The sequence below is a fragment of the Syzygium oleosum genome, unplaced genomic scaffold (assembly GCF_021117445.2).
Source record: "Syzygium oleosum isolate NSW1041296 unplaced genomic scaffold, Sole_v2.1 Sole_v2.11, whole genome shotgun sequence".
Classification (NCBI taxonomy): Eukaryota; Viridiplantae; Streptophyta; class Magnoliopsida; order Myrtales; family Myrtaceae; genus Syzygium; species Syzygium oleosum.
In genome coordinates, this window is record NW_026607495.1 from 3,591,981 (window position 1) to 3,610,521 (window position 18,541).

Consider the following 18,541-nt stretch of genomic DNA (forward strand, 5'->3'; position numbering starts at 1 on the left):
AGAGATGATTTATTTGGTAAATGAGTATACGACCTCATCAACATCCGCATTTACTTCTACCAATATCAGGTACCAAAGTCCATTTTGTTCTTCTCTTTTACGGATTAGATTTTGTTTGATGGCGCAAATTGGACATATAATTCTCACGCCTCAACTGTTCGTTGTAAATGTAAATTGACAATTAATTTTATTGTGCAGAAAATATAATATGGGATTGTTTAAAATGGTTTTAAGACCAACAAGTACAATCCTTTTAATTCTCCATTTGCTAGAAAAAATGCATTGTAATTCCCCTCTTCTAAGCATTACCGTTAGTTAGGAGGGATTCGGAGGGAAGGAAAAGTATATTAAAAGAATATATAATCTTACTTAGATAGAGGGAAAGATGTTAAATTATGTCTCGAATTTGAGCCCGTGAACGAGAGACCCGGTCCGATTAAAGGTTTTGTTTTTATTCCGTTGGAGAAGATAAACATTCACTCGTTGATCAATTTGACCTATCAAAATATGGTTTCCTTATTTGTTGTACGGTGGGCGTCTTCCAACAACAAAGGGATATTGGCCGCTATAGGACTAAAAGGGATTGAACTCATTTCTGGCCGTACAAAAGAAAACGTGTGTTCGACCAAAAAGAGAAAGAAGAAAACGAGTAGGGACTAGAAAGACAGAGGACGATGCAGAGATTCTCTCTTTGGTCGCGCACGGAGGAGTTCTAAACACGGTGGATTTCGTGCCGTGAGTTTTGTATCCAATTGAATTGTTTATTTATAAACGCTTTGAGTTTTGGTGTGATTTATGTGTGAAAAACATTCGAGCGTGTAGAGATTGTAAATATGATTCTTCAATTATAGTGCATCGCTTACTGCTATCTCTTCATACGGATGTAGATACCGACACTTGAACAGAACCACATAAGTCTTCAGTGTCCTTTGTTGTTTTTCAGTGTCCTTTATTGTTCCTCATTTATTTTTTCGATGATTTTGCACAGACTTAACAATGTAAGATCGTGTTAGTTTTCGTGTTAATTTTACAACAAAAGAGACGCAGGAATTATTAGAAGAGGTTAGAAGGGATTGGTAAAGTCATTTTTATATACATTTTAAATTTCTTCAAATGGCTCCAAATATGAAAGAATTAGTATAACGATAGGAAATTTGTTCTTTGTTCTCACTTATACTCTAGCTGTACAACTATTTCTAAATACATACCAAGGATATTTACTTTCTTTTTCTCACTAGCATCAAAACAACATATTAACTCAATCTTATAATCTTTTCTCTTCTTTTCTCTCATAATTATTTACATCCCTTCTTTCCTTTGGAATTCCTCCTACCAAAGTGAGATCATTCTGTCTTTGAAATATGTTTCCCTTTGTAATTCAAGGTGAAATAAGTGAATCGCATCAAGCGGCATATTTAAATTTGGGCAATTGCTGTTATTAATTCATGAAAAAGAGAAAATCACGTAAGAATAAAACCTGGGAACATACACCGCAAACGAAACCCTCGACGAGCAACTTCACTGCGGATGCAGTTATCACAATACAAGAACGCCATCTGGAAGTCAAGTCAATTGGACAAGGAACTGTAGTTTAGTCACACACGCTTAGATAGGTGTCAAGCTCAAGCTCAACAAATGAGGGTGATTGGGTATCTATAGGTCGAAGGAGGTGGCTATGCCTCCTAAAATATCTAGATATTTCTAGTAAAATACCTTCCTAGAAATATCCTAGATGTTTCCAGATAACGTCTCCTTACAAATATCGAGAAAACATCTCCCTAGATGTCTAGATAGATATTTCTATCTTTCTCTAGATAATTTTAGAGCCTACTTTTCTACACCCTTCATTAAATATTTTTCAACATAATACCTAAATATTTAGGTAACCTAGAAATTTCCAGGATTTTTTTAGAGAAGAGAGGATGTGCATTTCTTCAACACCTAGTACAATCATAATCAGCAAGGGCGCCTTTGCAAGCCGCATGACCATAGCATTGAAAATTGAAAGCCGTGTTATGTCCATAGTAGTTATATCTAGATTCCGCGGTATTGATGCATAAATCAATCAGAAGTCCGAATAAACAGAAATAGTAATCATCTCCCTCATTGTATTTGTCTTCGCTGCATATTTGCTGCACCGCGGTCTAGTCGGGCATGCCTCTCACAATCCGGCAGATATAATGAAGACCGATAATGGTAACCACGATTCTCTCAAGAGAAACCACATTCGTTTCTCTATACCTTTGCTTCTCTATCTGTCCTCGCGTTTTCTTGGCTGTTTCACTAGACAATACGAAATATGTTTGTATACTGGAATGCCCCGGGCCTTTTAACATGCTCAGCTCGGTTGCAACATTAATTGTTACGCCCTCCCTTTTCTTAGTTATGTCTATGACGACGTATTTCACCTCCAAATCATCGCTTGTCCCTTGCTTGATCGATGATTACCATGCTTGGTACTAGATTAGAATCTCCACACTGAAACTTATTCACTTGATGTGCAGCCGAAGAATTCATGATGCTCTTGTTGCATCCTAACCTTTAGAATTCGTGATCCTCCTCTTGTACCGTTTACGATGAAATGCTAGTTATCTCGGGTTTACTAATTGAGTGGAGGACAGCTGCTCGGCAATTCAACCTGGAGATCAGAGGCGTACATCTTCACGAATAACCAGAATAGATTGTTGTACTACACTTTGAAGGAGAAAATTATTCAAAAAGTCCTAAATCTATTACAGTTTCTTCAATTCAATCGTAAACATTTCAAGTTTGCCAATTAAGTCCTAAAACTTTTGAAAATTTATCATTTGAGTCCATCCGGCTAATTTTGGCTTGAATTTGTTGACGTGGATGCTGACCGTGCCACGTAGGAAGGCGGGTGCAGACATGGATAAATTTTAATAATGTTTTAATAAATTTTCAAAAATTTTATTATTTTTCTTTTATTTTTCTCTTTTCCTTCTTTAATATTTTTTACTGTGGCTGGGGAGGGCCTAGCAGCCCTCACGGGCAATCGGGTGATGCTGGCGATGACCATCAGACCCTCACCATCCGCGAGCGAGGGTCATGTGGTCCTCGCCTGGCCTCACCGGTTGCAAGTGAGGCCGCCTTTGCCCGTGGCGGACGAGGGTCACTGACCCGTTGGGCGGTGCTGAGGTTCCGATTGTCGGGATGGTCTCTTCGTGACCTCAGCACCGCTCAGAGGGACTCAATTGGCAAATTTTCAAAAAGTTTAGGAATAAATTGGCAAAATTAAAAGGTTTAGGACTGAATTGGTAAAACTGTAATAGGTTTTGAAAATTTTGAACAATTTTACCCACTTTGAAGTATGGACGTCAAAGTAGACTGGTCCTTGTACATGCGTACGTAATTTGTCTCTCATAAAAGAAATTCATTCCCATGGGACCGTCTATATCGGTTCATTTACCCAAATTGCACTGTTGTTCTCATTCACTACCCTAGCCGACGAACACACTCAGAAAACGATGGTAATGACTACGAGCTACTCTGCGATGAAGTAATTCTGTGTCCTCCGAAGATAGGTATCCGAAAGCTGCACAAGTGCATTCAATCATTATATGCCAATTGCGGGGCTACCAACATAATAACATTTCACCGTAATTTCTCGTTACACGTTCTTTCTCCAAACCAAACGAACTTAGTTCACATTGCTAACTCAATTGACGTTGCAAGTACTTCCATTGGTATTAGGAGGTGACCATTCACACAAGTTGTCCCATAATTTTTCGTACAAATCACATATACACATAAACCCGTTATGTAACACAGCAATAATGCACGTCATTGCGACATAATAATTGTAGCCAGTAGTAACATCCGAACCGTTACTATAGATTATTCTATGGGCAGGTAACCGGCATTTTATTCATCATTCAAAGTTACCTCAATTCTTTAGCTTTTCTTACATATCACAATGTTATTGTCAGTTTCGCGGAGAATTTAGACGAGGATATTGAGTGACTCTATGGGATCCAAAAGCACACTTAACCTCTTCTTCATTTAATGGGCGTTTGATTTTATTTTATTTTTGGTTGAAAGAAATATTCCATTCATTTCTTATAGTAATATTGGAGAGGTGCATAGAAGGCTTTCAAGCGTAGCAAATCAAAGATAAGTATGGAACAAAGCAAATGCCATAATGAAAATAACAAAGCACAATCTATAACTAGAAGCACACTCTCATCGCTTAAGAACAGATTTGCCACCGTAAACGTCCATTGGCCGATCACAAGATTCAATAATGAGCACGCCGAGATTTCCCACTCTATTTGCAACCTCTTTATCACTATCACCGTGTAGAGACACCAACATCAATATGTTAAAAAAACACAAATCAAATACCTATAAAGAACTCCCAGTTCTATATGTAGATCCAGTTCGGGAGAATAAAGCCCCCTGATGTAGACCTAAATTTAAATCGGGAGATGAGAACAGTCTAATCTCAGAGAGGTTGTGGAGCCCACGTCACAAACATCCTCATCAATGGCTATTGACTAGATGAATGACCGGATTGGTTTCCATGTTCACCCAAGTTCAACTGCAGAAATTTATTCACACACACAAATTCCCAAAACAAATCGGGAGAGAAAAGAAAAGACAATCAAAGCAAAGAAAAAAAAAACAAAGACTAAGTAGGCTCTTAGCTTTGGAAACCGAAGTTGAGAGACTACGGGAGAGCTTCAAAAGAGGAAAGAGTTTTTTGGAGATGAGGGGATTTGCCGATGGAGAGAAAAAAGAACAAAACCCTAATAGTAACATTTGTTTTGATGTATGGGTGTTTGTTTTGACTTTTGACTTTTTGTTTTTTAAGCTTGATAAATAAAAACTCGATGTTTACAAGAATAACAAAAAAAAAACTTTTCAAATAAATACCTCATGTTACGGGAACAAGTGGATCAAACACAATAATAAAGAGAACAAAACAAAATTGAACACCAAAATTACGTGATTCGATCAATGTGACTTATCGTACGGGAAAAGCAGCATGGGATTCCACTATATATCAAGCAATAAGTGATTATAATCACACTCGAGTCACTTAAACAGTTTCACAACTCCAAATTATACCGAGTAATCTCACAATGTGCTTATTCCTTAGAATCCTCTAGACACAATCACTCACTCTCACATATAAATACCAAAAATAGTACCACAATATTTTTACTGCTACAAACACTTAAAAGAAGACAGATGCCAAAAAAATTGCACACCACTGCAAGCTTCTCCACTTGGTGTAAAATTACAAAGCCCTCGAGACAGCACTCTGCAAAATCAAGGCCTTCAGACTCCAAAAACCGAATTTTATACATATATACCTATTTTAGCCAACTCAAACTAGGAATCCAATCCCGATTAGTATGCAACTTCATCAACATCTGTATTTACTTTTACCAAAAACATGTACCAAAGTCCATTTTGTACTTCTCTTCTACGGATTGGATTTTGTTTGATGATGCAAATTCGAAATACAATTCTAACACCTCAACTGTTCATTGTAAATGTAAATTGACAATTAATTATATTGTGTGGGAAATATAATATGGCATTGTTTGCAATGGTTTTATGACCAACATCATAGGCCCTAATTCTCGAAATTTAAAACAAAAAATTGGCAAGAATAATACTCTACATTACGGATCACAAGATAAAATTATTCTTCTGATAAGTTCCATCCTTTTAATTCTCCATTTGCTAGAAAAGATACATTGTAATTGCTATCTTCTAAGCATCTCGAAGTCAAGTCAACAGGGAAAAGGAGCTGATGTTACTCGAGTCAGCGAAGGGAGATGCAGACATCCAAGTGAACTGATGTATTCTTGCATACTCCCAGTGATAGTATAAAATAAAACAGTAAGAGGTGACAAAAAAATGTGGAAAATAATTAAAAATTGATTTATTTGAAAAGAGGAAGAAATTGAGACGAAAGAATTCATTTGTATGGATTAGGATATTAGTATTGCGATGTGACTACCCGCACAACATAGTAACACTGGTTGTAATTTCTCATTAGGTCGTTTTCCGAGTCGAACGAGCTAGTTCACATCTTTAACTCAATCGACATTGCTAGTATTTCCATTGACATCGGGAAGTGATTCCCTGTACAAGTTCTTCTGCAATCATGAAAAGTGTGTATTTTACGCCACATTTTTCCCTTTAATTTGCAATATTAATTTTGTCAGATTTGTGCAATTTTGTTTATTTGATGATTTCTTTTGCTATCTTCTGTGCACTTTTTTTTTTTCCATGAGCAGCCTCTCTGTACTTAGCAAGTGTATACATAGGCTAAAATGACAAACACAGACACCATTTTCAATTACCAGGTGAAGACCTTTCCAAAAAACCAAGCTGCTTAAGAATCTACAATCTGAAAACTTAGGCTTGGGTGAGCAAATCATTTTCTAATAGTGGAAATAATCAAATCATTTCTCTGTCTTTCTTTTAATCTAGGGTCAATACTACGAAAAACCCTAAACCGGTAAATCTGTTAAAAAATTACCCCAAACTAATTTTTTGACCACCAAAAATCCCAAATTGGTACATTTGTGACAAATTTACTCTCCGTTAAATTTAATTAATATCACGAAAAAACGCAAACTATTACACCTATAACAAATGGAGGATAAAACCCCAAACCGATACATCTGTTAACTATCACATGTCATCCAACTCGGAAATTTGATGATAAAATTTAATGAAAGCTAACGGACTGTAAATTTATTACGGGTGTATTAGTTTGGGGTTTTTCGTGACCTACTGTCAAATAACATCATAACTCAGAATTTTCTAACAAAAAATGTCTTGAAACATCCTTAACATAAGTTATTTTTTGCATTGTGTATTTCCTAGGAGCTGCAGCTTTTTTCACGAACCACTTCCTAAGAAAAGTCTTGCAAAGTACAAAAGAATAGTTAAATATCAAACATAAAATATATATATAGACACACACATAAATATTCAAGAAAATGATGTACATGAGTAGTTATCTTCTAATCTTTTTATTATATAAGTGGAGTCAAAAGGAGGTTGAATCCTTAGCACTTTCTCAATAATAACTCGTACTAATGCATTTATGAATTTGTAAGACGGATCATAATCACACAATACTAATGATGGATAAAATCGTAATTTGACATAGTTTAAAGAATAAGAATGCAATTTCCTAAATCTCTTACACTTTTTTTAAATTTGAATTGGAGTTCGGTTTTATCTTATGACGATTTAAAATTACTAATTCCTTAGTCGATCAACTCCTTAAATATAATTTTTATCTCAATACTTCAATGTTTATTTCGATTCTTTCCCCCTATTTCGCCGGTTAAATATAAATTAAGGAGCGGCCCCCCTCATTCCAATGCTAACGTCATTTTAAACAACGCAATGTTTTGGCCACGTTGAGTCAAAGCGATCATGAAGAGTGGGCGTGCATTTTACGCAACTTGATTTCCTTATATTTTCAATCTCAATCCTGTTAGAATTGTGCAATTTTTAAATGAAGTAAACTGTAATTGAAATGTGAATTGCAAAGCAACTTTCAAGTCAACGGGAAAAAGGGCAGATATTGCGTGAGTCAACGAAGGGGAGACGCGAGCTTCCAGGTGGCCTCAAGTCAGCGAAGGGACCCCACATGCACGTGGGAGAGAAGTCTTCCACAAGACCTAGGCTGGGAGTACCCCGCATGCACGTGGGAGAGAAGTCTTCCACGAGACCTAGGCTTGCCTACTCCCAAACTAATTTACCTCAAACTAACTTTTTAATATCACGAAAAATCTCAAATTAATATATTTATAACAAATTTACCTCAAACTAATTTTTTAATCATAAAAAATCCCAAACCGGTACACATATGATATATTTACTTTCCGTTAAATTGGATTAATACTACGAAAAATCACAAATTGGTAAACTCTTGATAAACGGAGAAATAAAACCTCAAACTGATATACCCGGCAATTGCCGTGTGTTATTCAACTCAGTAATTTGATGATAAAATTTAATAAAAATTAACGAAGGATTTCAGTAGGGCAAACCCTTTCCTCAACCAATTCTGCACCCATTCTCCGAGCAGGAGAACATGAAGCTTATCTCTTGAATTGCTCGTTTGATTGAGTTCGCGAAGGCTTTCTTTTGTCACGAATGTACCAGTTTAGGGTTTTTGGTAGTCAAAAAATTAATTTGGGTAAATTTGTCATATATGTACCAGTTTAGAGTTTTTCGAGCTATTAACCCAAAAATAAAATAGTAAGAGGTGAAAAAAAAGAGTGAAAAAAGTTAAGAATTGATTTATTTGAAAAGAGGAAGAAATTGAGAGGAATAGAAAACACTTGTATTTGCCCTGGAGCAAGAGAAGATAATTAGTATTGGAATACGGCGACCCGCACGACATAGCAACATCTGCAGTAATTTCTCGTCACGTCCTTTCCCAAGCCGAACACACTAGTTCACACCCTTAACTCCATCGACATTGCTTGTATTTCCATTGGCATCAGGAGATGCTTAAGTGTACCAATTTTCCGGTAGCTATTTTTTATGAATCGCTTACGTACAGGTAAAACGCGTCACGCAGTACGATAGTTGTGCAAGTTGATGTGATCCGACAATGTCCCTCGCTAGCGCTGGCGGCCACGAACATCAGAAACAGTCCTTGCCCTCGCTTGGCGGGCGACCATGATACCGATCCCACGGTCCAAACCCTAGACAGCCCTTGCCCTCGCTTGGCGGGCACGGGGGCGAGAGCATTCTTGCGTTCTTCTTGACTGAGTCAAGTGATGATCAAACGCAACACGACAGGATCTGGCTTCCCCCAACTGCACGCCACACCTTTTGATCCTGATACTATTCCTTCTGTTGTGATATTTTCCTGTTCTAATGACCAAAGGATTTTTTTTCCTGATATTTTCCTTTTCTAATAATCAATGCAACGCCACAGTGACAGTTGACTCAATGAATGCATTTCTTATTCTAACATACTGGTGTCCGCGTATCCTATTCCTCTAATCCCCTCATATCTTTATTTTTCCAAGGAGGAGAGAATATCGTATATATGTTTAACATCAAAGCGAAGCCGAAGTCTGCATGAGATCTTTGATAAAGCAGTTTAACCTCTTGCTTAGGAGGAAAAGTCCATTTTACTTACATGAATAATAATCTGTGCGGGGAATCGAATTTGTTCCATTCATCTAATGCATATGGCCAAACGAAAATTCTAAATCATTAAGCCAACATCACGGGTTTTTTTTTCTGATCTAAACTTATTAAGACTGATTTGTTTAATAAACCATGTCGAGCTGTTATTGACTTTTAAACATGGCCAAATTATTAAGTTAAGGGTCGCCGACAATCTAACATATCTCCTCGTAAATCCGTTTTGTAAAGTAGTTTTAGTAAATCTAGCTCGTTGGTTTAAGGTTTTGACTTGCCGACATATTGTACTTTCCTCTCTCCTTTTTTTTTTATCCTCCCCATATTCGCTTGCAAGTGAATTATACTCCACAAAGACGAACCACAACCTCTGCAATATATAGCCTGACAATCTCCGACTCTGCATCAAGCAAAACCATCCAAAGCACCAAAAACACCAAAGCCGTAATATGGCTCGCTCATCATCCACCCTTTATTTCCTCATTTCGCTGACTGTTCTGATCCGAACCTTCCCATCCCATGCGCAAATCTGCTACAACACCACCGGAAACTTCACGTCGAACAGCCCCTACGCAAAGAACCGCGATGCTGTCCTCGGCTCTCTCGCCTCCAACGTGGCTGCACATGATGGGTTCTACGCCACAAGCACGGGCGAGAACCCAAACACCATCTACGCCATCACTTTCTGCAGAGGGGATTCGTCAGCAGATATCTGCGAGAGCTGCGTGAGCTCCGCGGTCCAAGAATTGGTCGTGAAGTGCCCTAACCAGAAGGCGGCTTTCTCCTGGGGAATTGGAGATCCGCCGTGCTTTATCCGATACTCGGATACTCCGATCTACGGGATACTGCAAACGAGTCCTACCTATAAGATGGCCAACGTCGCCAGCCACATCGCCATGAACCAAGACCAGTTCGATGCAGTTTGGGGGAACTTGACGAAAAGACTAGCGAGCAAATCTGCGGACGGCTCTTCGAGGCTCAAGTATGTGATGGGGCAGGCCGACTTGCCGGACAACGAGACGATCTACTCCCTGTTACAGTGTAGTCCCGACTTGTTGCCGAATGATTGCGGGAGTTGCTTGAACGAAGCCATTGACGATTATTATAAGTGCTGCCACGGATGGCAAGGCGGCTATGTTTACAAGCCGAGCTGTATGTTCCGATGGGAATTGCACAAGTTTTTCGAGTCGAACCCCAGTCCATGGTCATCTTCTCCGCCACATCCAGCTGCTCCGCCGTCTCCCGGTGGAAATATCGCCAAAGGTACGGCGTTTAATCTCGTGGAAAAAGTAATATCGCTTAGTACGACGGAGACTATAGAGTTTTTGTCTTCTGAAGTAAAAGTTCTACAGTAGCTGGCTTTTTAAATTTTGGTTCTTGAAATTGGACCGTAGATTTTATACTTACTAATTTTTGAGTTAATTTCATTAGATAAAAGCCTAAATTGGGAGCGGTTTTGAATTTTATCCCAAACTTTGAAATCTCATAAAAATTTATGAACTTCATAATTCGTTCAAACATGACATGGTGTCAATTTCTCAACAATAGCCGTAGGAGAAAATATTGCATCCACTCATAGTGACAAGTGAACTAAATCTTGTAAAAGCGAAACCTCATGAGCTTATTATCTCGTCAAGAGAACTAAATCTTGACAAGTACATCTGTCGACGAAAACGTCGACAAGTTACCATAGTTGACAAGAGTTAGACCTTCGATGAGAGAGTTCCGATGAGTTACAACCGTAGACCATCGACGAGAGTTACTTCTTGTGGTTTTTTTTCAATTTTTATATTTTTTATTCCCTTAGCCGGTGACACATGTCGAACTTTGAGGGGTTCAAGAGTCGATACACATGGTACATCGGGTGGATGTAGGGTGCTGATGTGGCTGATTGTTATTAAAAAAATCAAAATAAATTTATGTAAAGAAATACCCTTGTAATTCTGAAAGAAGAAAAAGAAAAACATATAAAGGGTAATTAGGTAAGGGCCGGGAGAGAGAGGAGGGCACCGGCAATGGTTGTTCCTACCATGGGAAGGCATATCCCTTATATTTAATACTCTAAAAAAATTTAATTTGTCGTGTGGCTTTTGATGTCAATCAATATAATGGATCAAAAACCACAAACTTAAAGCAATACAGGACGAATTAGTGGTCTGATTACCTGAAAATCCATGAAATATATTGTAAATTTCATAAATCAGCTCTTAATTTATGCAAGTGTCCCTGATTTGGAACAGTTTGCATGCCATTGGGTGAACTCCCATTTCTAATCGGAGTTCTCCAACACCCCCAACCAGCTATGCTAATCAGAAACGGTAAAAAAAAACAAAAAACAAAAAGCAATGGTGAGTAGAGTACTTCGGATGCAGAAAAAGACATGCTTAAAGGAAGGGGGGGAAAGGTGGAACAAAGGGTCGATCCATCTTTCTCAAGCATGTTTTGCTCGGATACCAAGTTTTTTAGAACAAAGCGTACACTTTTAAATATAAATTTTTTACAATACTGTACATGTCAACAATTCTAAATTCTGAAAATGTTCAGATATTTGACATAAGAGAAAAAAAAAATCAAAATTTGAGTCTTTCAATAAAAGAGAAAGTAAGAAACAAACTTCACCAAGTAAAACCATCGTATTAAGTATGGCATGTGGTATTTAATGACCCGTACTCAAACTCAAGTTCAAAGTGCAAATTATATATTTAAAAGGTAAATGGTATATATCGAAATAGGGATTGCGGTTGCGAGCATCTTTGAGCTTCAAGGTCACGGCCATGGCTACTCCTCTTCTTTTCTCTCTATTGTGCCGGACCGCAGCATTGACAAAGCGATATTGCATCAAAAGAATACCGAAATGATTGTGCTTGTTAATTTTGAGTACATAGCCGTGGGTGTTATGAAAACTTAAAGATATCTACTTTATATGTTTATTTATATAAAGAAAAATTAGCTCATAACTTAATAAACAAAAGTTGGTAAGTCACATAAAAGGTTGGTAATTTTATATAAAATTTGGTAAATTTAGGTCGTTGGTAAGAAATATAAATGAAACTTAGTAAAAGACAAGATGATTTTTTATCTTGTCAAAGATAAGAGAATTGGTACTTCAAAAAAAAAACTAAATAAACATTAGTGACTAACTCAAATAAGAGTTGGTAACTTAATCGGAGAAAAATTGATTTTATTCTAATTGAGGTTGGTAATTTCTAGTCAAAAAGTTAATGAATTTAAAAAGATGATAACTAAGAAAATAAACAACTCAAATGAGAGTTTCTAATCAAATATTAGTCGGTAAACTAATTACGGACAAATAAGTAAATCACACATATAAAGGTCAGTTGGTAAATTTAAGCTAGTGATAAAAAAAATTTAATAAAAGTAGTTACAAACGATAAGAGAAGTTTTTCTTTAATCTGAGATAAGAGAAGTTAGTGTTAACACAAAGATATTTCGAGGAAGAAAACCACATTCCTCACTTTTCTGTATTTCTTCTTCATTCATTTACAATGACCTAGAGGCGTATATATATACAAAGAAAGAAAGAATCTTAAAAAATATATCCTCTAAACTAGCTACCTATAATCCTTGATTCTAGCTAATTACAATCATAAATATATTTTACAGCTCATTCTCACACTCCCTCTCAAGTTGGTGCATAGATGTCGTGAATGCCCAACTTGTCAAGTGAGCTATAGAAGATCCTGCTTGATACAGCCTTCGTCAGAATATCTGCCAACTGATCATCAGATCGTACAAATGGAAATCGAATCACTTTGGCATCCAAGTTTTGCTTGATAAAATGACGGTCCACTTCAACATGTTTGGTACGGTCATGTTGCACTGGATTATGAGAGATATCAATTGCTGTTTTGTTATCACTAAACAACTTCATCTCGGCTTTAGGAGCGAACCCAATCTCTGACATTAACTTCTTAAGCCATAGGAGCTCACACACCCCTTTGGCCATCCCGCTAAATTCAGCCTCTGCACTTGACAATGCTACTACTTTCTGTTTCTTGCTTCTCCAAGTAACTAAGTTTCTTCCCACAAAAGTGAAGTATCCTGAAGTTTATCTTCGGTCATGAACACTCCCGGCCCAGTCTGCGTCAGTAAATCCTTCGATTTCAAGATGACCCCTTTTTAAGAACTTCAAACCGCGTCCTGGAGAAGACTTCAAGTAGAGAAGTATACGCAACACTGCATTCATATGATCTTCACTTGGGGCATGCATAAACTGGCTAACAATACTCACCGCATATGCAATATCAGGACGAGTATGCGATAGATAAATTAGTTTGCCAACTAACCTTTGATATCTTTCTTTATTTGTTGGCACTTGATCTGGATACTCCCCAAGTCTATGGTTTTGAACAATTTGTATGTCTACAGGTTTGCAGTCCAACATTCCCACCTCTGCCAATAAATCTAGCACATACTTTCTTTGTGAGAGAAATATTCCCCCTATCGATCTCGCTACTTCAATTCCTAGGAAGTATTTCAACCCCCAAGATTTTTCATCTCAAACTCCTCAGAAAGTTTCTCTTAGAGCTTAAATATTTCTATCAAATCATCTCCAGTGAAAATCATATCATCAACATAGATAATCAACATTGTTACCTTCCCTTGATGTCGTTTTAGAAACAATGTGTGATCTGAGTCACTTTGGGAATATCCATACCTCTTCATCGCCAAAGTGAACCGGCCAAACCATGCTCGTGGAGACTGCTTCAGACCATACAATGATCTCTCTAACTTACACACCGCCTCAAGCTATGAGGATGAAGAATAACCTAGTGGAACATCCATATAAATCTCTTCTTCGAGATTACCGTCAAGAAATGCATTCTTGACATTATACTGGTGTAGTGGCCAGTCTAAATTAGCTGCAAGAGACAACAAGACCCGAACAGTATTAAGTTTAACAATCGGAGAAAATGTCTCTTGATAGTCAATTCCGTAAGCTTGCGTATACCCCTTTGCTACTAGTCTTGCCTTGTACCTCTCAATCGATCCATCTGCTTTGTACTTCACAGAAAAGATCCACTTACATCCCACAGTCTTCTTTCCCTTGGGTAAATCTACTAGCTTCCAGGTCTCATTTTTTTTCAATGCAACCATCTCCTCCTCCATTGCTTGAACCCACTTGGGATCTTTCAGAGCATCCTGCACCCCTTCTGGAATACGAACTGCGGACACGTTCGATATAAATGCCTTTACTGGGCTTGACAACCTTTTGGTTGACACATAATTTGCAATAGGATATGTACATCTCTTCTCTTCAGCATCCGGCAAATATCTATTTGGAGGCTTACCTCGATTGTGTCTAGCAGGTAATTTATATCCCACAGAAGTATTAAGTTCATCAAAGATACAAGAAGGAGTAGGAGAGGTTACCTCAGGAATATTCTCAGGAGTTGAGTCGGGTACTGGAGAAGAGGGAAGCTGTTCTTCGTGATTTTGCTCTTGTAGAAGTTGGCCACCCTCAGATGATACCATCGCCTCAGACGATGTCTTCTCCACACCCCCAGACGATGCCTCTTCCGCCCCCTCAGACGATGCTTTCTCCACCCCTCCAGATAATATACTACCATGTTCTTCCGCCCCCTTCAGACGATACTTTCTCCACCCCTCCAGATAATATACTACCAGGAAACTTCCACCAATTCGCCCTTTCTATTTGTATCTCCCCCTGAAAGGAAGAATGGGAACCCGGATAAAAGGATTCAGCTTCCACAAACGAGACATCCATAGTCACATAGGTTCGCCAGGTAGAAGGGTCATAGCAACGATATCCCTTCTGGTGTGTACCATACCCCAAGAACAGACATCGCAATGCACAAGGATCAAGTTTCGTCCGCTGATTCTTCGGGATATGACCAAATGCAACACATCCAAACGCCCGAGGAGGGATGGTCAGGACTGAAGGTAAAGGCACATATGTAGACAAAGTCTGTAGTGGTGTCTGAAAGTTTAACACTTTAGACGACATCCGATTGAGGAGATGGATAGCTGTAGTCACACTATTGTCCCAAAATCTCTGAGGCACATGACTTTCAATCAACAGAGCTCGAGCTGTCTCAAGGATATGTCTATTCTTTCTCTCTGCCACACCATTCTGCTGAGGTGTTTGAGAGCAGGATGACTCATGGATCATGCCATGTTGTTGAAAATACTCCTTAAGGTATTCATTCATGTACTCTCCACCATTATCACTTCTTAGAACTTTGATCTGTCCACTAAATTGGGTCTGTAACATAATATGAAAATTTCTAAATATCTTGGCTACCTCATTCTTACTTTTCATCAAGAAAAGCCATGTCATTCTAGTACAGTCGTCAACAAATATCACAAACCACCTACAACCCGAAACAGCAGTAATAGGAGATGGACCCCAAACATCTGAATGTATCAAAGAGAAAGGAGCTTCACTTTTATTCAAACTTATAGGAAAAGGAACTCTATGGCTCTTAGCCAATATACAAGTCTGACATTGCAAATCTAAATCCTTCAAATTCAAAAACAATTCAGGAAATAATAGCTTCAAATAACCAAATGACGGATGTCCCAACCGTCGATGCCAAAGCCAAATATGTTTTTCTCTACTGATGGATGTACCGCTAGCATGATTTGCACTCCCGGAACTGAAGTCATCCATATAATACAGCCCCCCTCTCTTAGTACCACGCCCAATTATCTCCTTCGTGAGAATATCCTGAAACAAACAAAAGTGGGGATACATTATAACAGCACAATTCAAATCTTCAGTAACTTGTCCTACCGAAATCAATTTGGTCGATAATGAAGTGACAAGCAAGGTGTTAGGAAGAGAAAAAACAGGAGAAATCGCAACAACTCCAGCCCCAGTCACAGGATAGGTGTATCCATTAGCATTTGAGATACTGTCACGTCTTGGTTCTGAAGTATGAACAAAGTCATCAGGAGTAAATGTCATGTGATCAGTAGCTCCCGAATCAATAACCCAGTGATTGCAATCAATCTGATTAGAACTAACCAAAGCACTTCCATGGTTACCTCCTGACATCAAATTCTGAGGATCAACGTGAGGTATCAGTGACAGCTGAGGCTCAGCAGTCGCTAAAGAAGCTTTCCCTTTTCCTTCTGCTTGCTTTCGAGCTTTCAACTCTTTCCACCAATCTGGATACCCATGAAGCTTAAAGCACGTCTCCCTAGTATGCTTAGAATTACCACAATTCGAGCAACCTCCCCCCGGAGAAATTTTCTGGCGTATTGCCGAGCTAGGCTTTCCCCCTTCCTGCGTAACTCCTGGCTTCGCTATTTGCAACAGCGGTTCTTGATTTGCTTTGACATTCGTCCTATTCCCCCGAGATACCATGGCTGCCGAATCATGTACTGTGTCACTGTTGGTCAGCATTACAGTTTGTCTCATGTCTTCTCGACGGACACGTGCATAGGCTTCTTCAACAGTAGGAAACGGCTGCATCTGCAAAACATCTGCTCTGACCTTGTCAAGACGGTCGTCCAACCCATCAAGAAATATGTATACCCGATCTTCTTGTATAGCCATATTGTATCTTTCAATATCTTTAGGATACCGCATTGGGTTCGGACGGCGAAAATCGATTTCTCTCCACAAGCCTTGAAGATTGTTGTAGTACGCCTCAATTGGTCCTCCTCCTTGTCGCATCCGAGCAACACGCCTCTTCAAGTCATAAACCTGAGAGGCATCCGTTCCGTCAAAGAAATTCGTTGCAACTGCATCCCAGACAGATTTCGCTGTTGGGAAGCGAATGAAATTGCCGATCAACGCCGAATCCATGGAGTTGATAAGCCATCCTTTCACAGTCGAGTCTTCTGTTTTCCACCTCCGAAAGCCAGGATCTGTAGGCAGTGGCTGAGGAAGGTCTCCATTGATATATCCCAGTTTATCTTTACCAGTGATGTACATCTCAACAACCTGAGACCATAATCCATAGTTGGCTCCATCCAATTTAATTGCAATCTGAGATGAAACCAAATCATTATGCGGTGTTGGTGATGGAGGAGGAGGGTGCGTCTGGTTCTGAGTGAGAATCCGAGTTAATCTGGCAGTCAGATTCTCCAAAAGAGCTTCCGTGGTCGAATTCCCCCCTTGGTTCTGATGGGGAATCACCACTCCAATAGGGTTCTGATCCTCCATGGATCCAAAATCAATCATGACAAAGATGAAGAAGATCGAGTAGGACACACGCCGAACGGCGCAATAGAGAAAGCGGGACCGCCGTAATCGAAGATTCACGCACAGTACTCACAAAGAGCAAACCCTTAGCTCTGATACCATGTTAACACAAAGATATTTCGAGGAAGAAAACCACATTCCTCACTTTTCTGTATTTCTTCTTCATTCGTTTACAATGACCTAGAGGCGTATATATATACAAAGAAAGAAAGAATCTTAAAAAATATATCCTCTAAACTAGCTACCTATAATCCTTGATTCTAGCTAATTACAATCATAAATATATTTTACAGCTCATTCTCATAGTTAGTATTAAAAAAACTCAATAAATTTTGATAACTAACTCAAATAAGAGTTGGTAATGCAAGACTATATTTGGTAAGCAAATAAAAGTAAATAACTCAATAGAAAAATTGTTGGATTTTTCTTTAAAAAGATACATGTTGGTAAGCAACCCAAATGAGAGTTCATAAAATAAAACTGATTTGTGACCTAATGGAATAAAACTTGGTAGGCCACATAAACAAATGTCGGTAAATTCCTAAAAAATTTCATAAATTTAAAGTGTTTGTAAGAAACACATGCAAAAATTGATAAATGATAAAAAAAAAAAGTTGATAAATGAAAGCACAACCAAATAAACTTATTAAGTAACTCAAATAAAAGTTGGTAAGCCAAAACTAGTCAATAATCAGGAAAAAGTTGGTAAGTCGCTCATATAAGATTGGTAAGTTTTAGACATTTCTAACAAAGAAAAATAAAGATAAACACAACCGCTAATTTGCAAACTGTGAAAAAGAGTGGGTAACTTCATAAAAGTGTTCGTAAGTTACCAATAAGTCATAGGAAGATCTCGTGATCGGTGATTTTTTTTTTGTACCGATAGTTTTGTGACACTTAACAACTCCTTTAAAATCTACCGGCACCGAAGAAAAGTCCCCTTTTTTGTAAAGAATAGTAGAATCATCCTATGTTTAAGTGCTAATACGGGGAATTTGTGCATTGCAAGGGAAAAAGTATGAGACCCTAAATGAAATTATTAAGTATCAAGGTCAAAAGTGTATGTAAACCCCTTCATCAGTTTATTTGAGTGGAGTAATAGCTAATGGATTTTGCTAAAGAATGCCTTCGAGGCACTTGTTAACCAGCCATTTGAAGTAACTATGAAGTTTACCATACACTATT

The 18,541-nt window shown here is 38.3% G+C and overlaps 1 protein-coding gene across 3 annotated transcripts in view; it reads left to right on the forward strand.

Moving 5' to 3' along the window:
• The first annotated feature begins 9,488 nt into the window (after nt 1-9,488).
• Nucleotides 9,489-18,541, forward strand: part of LOC115673777 (cysteine-rich receptor-like protein kinase 18) — an 87,751-nt gene continuing 78,698 nt past the window's right edge. Inside the window, exon 1 of one of the 3 annotated variants that reach the window (XM_056316012.1) lies at nt 9,489-10,422. In XM_056316012.1, coding sequence (XP_056171987.1) covers nt 9,609-10,422 — 814 coding nt within the window. In that variant the 5' untranslated portion in view covers nt 9,489-9,608. The remainder of the gene's footprint in view (nt 10,423-18,541) is intronic. The other 2 variants (XM_056316011.1, XM_056316014.1) reach the window with 2 other exon arrangements.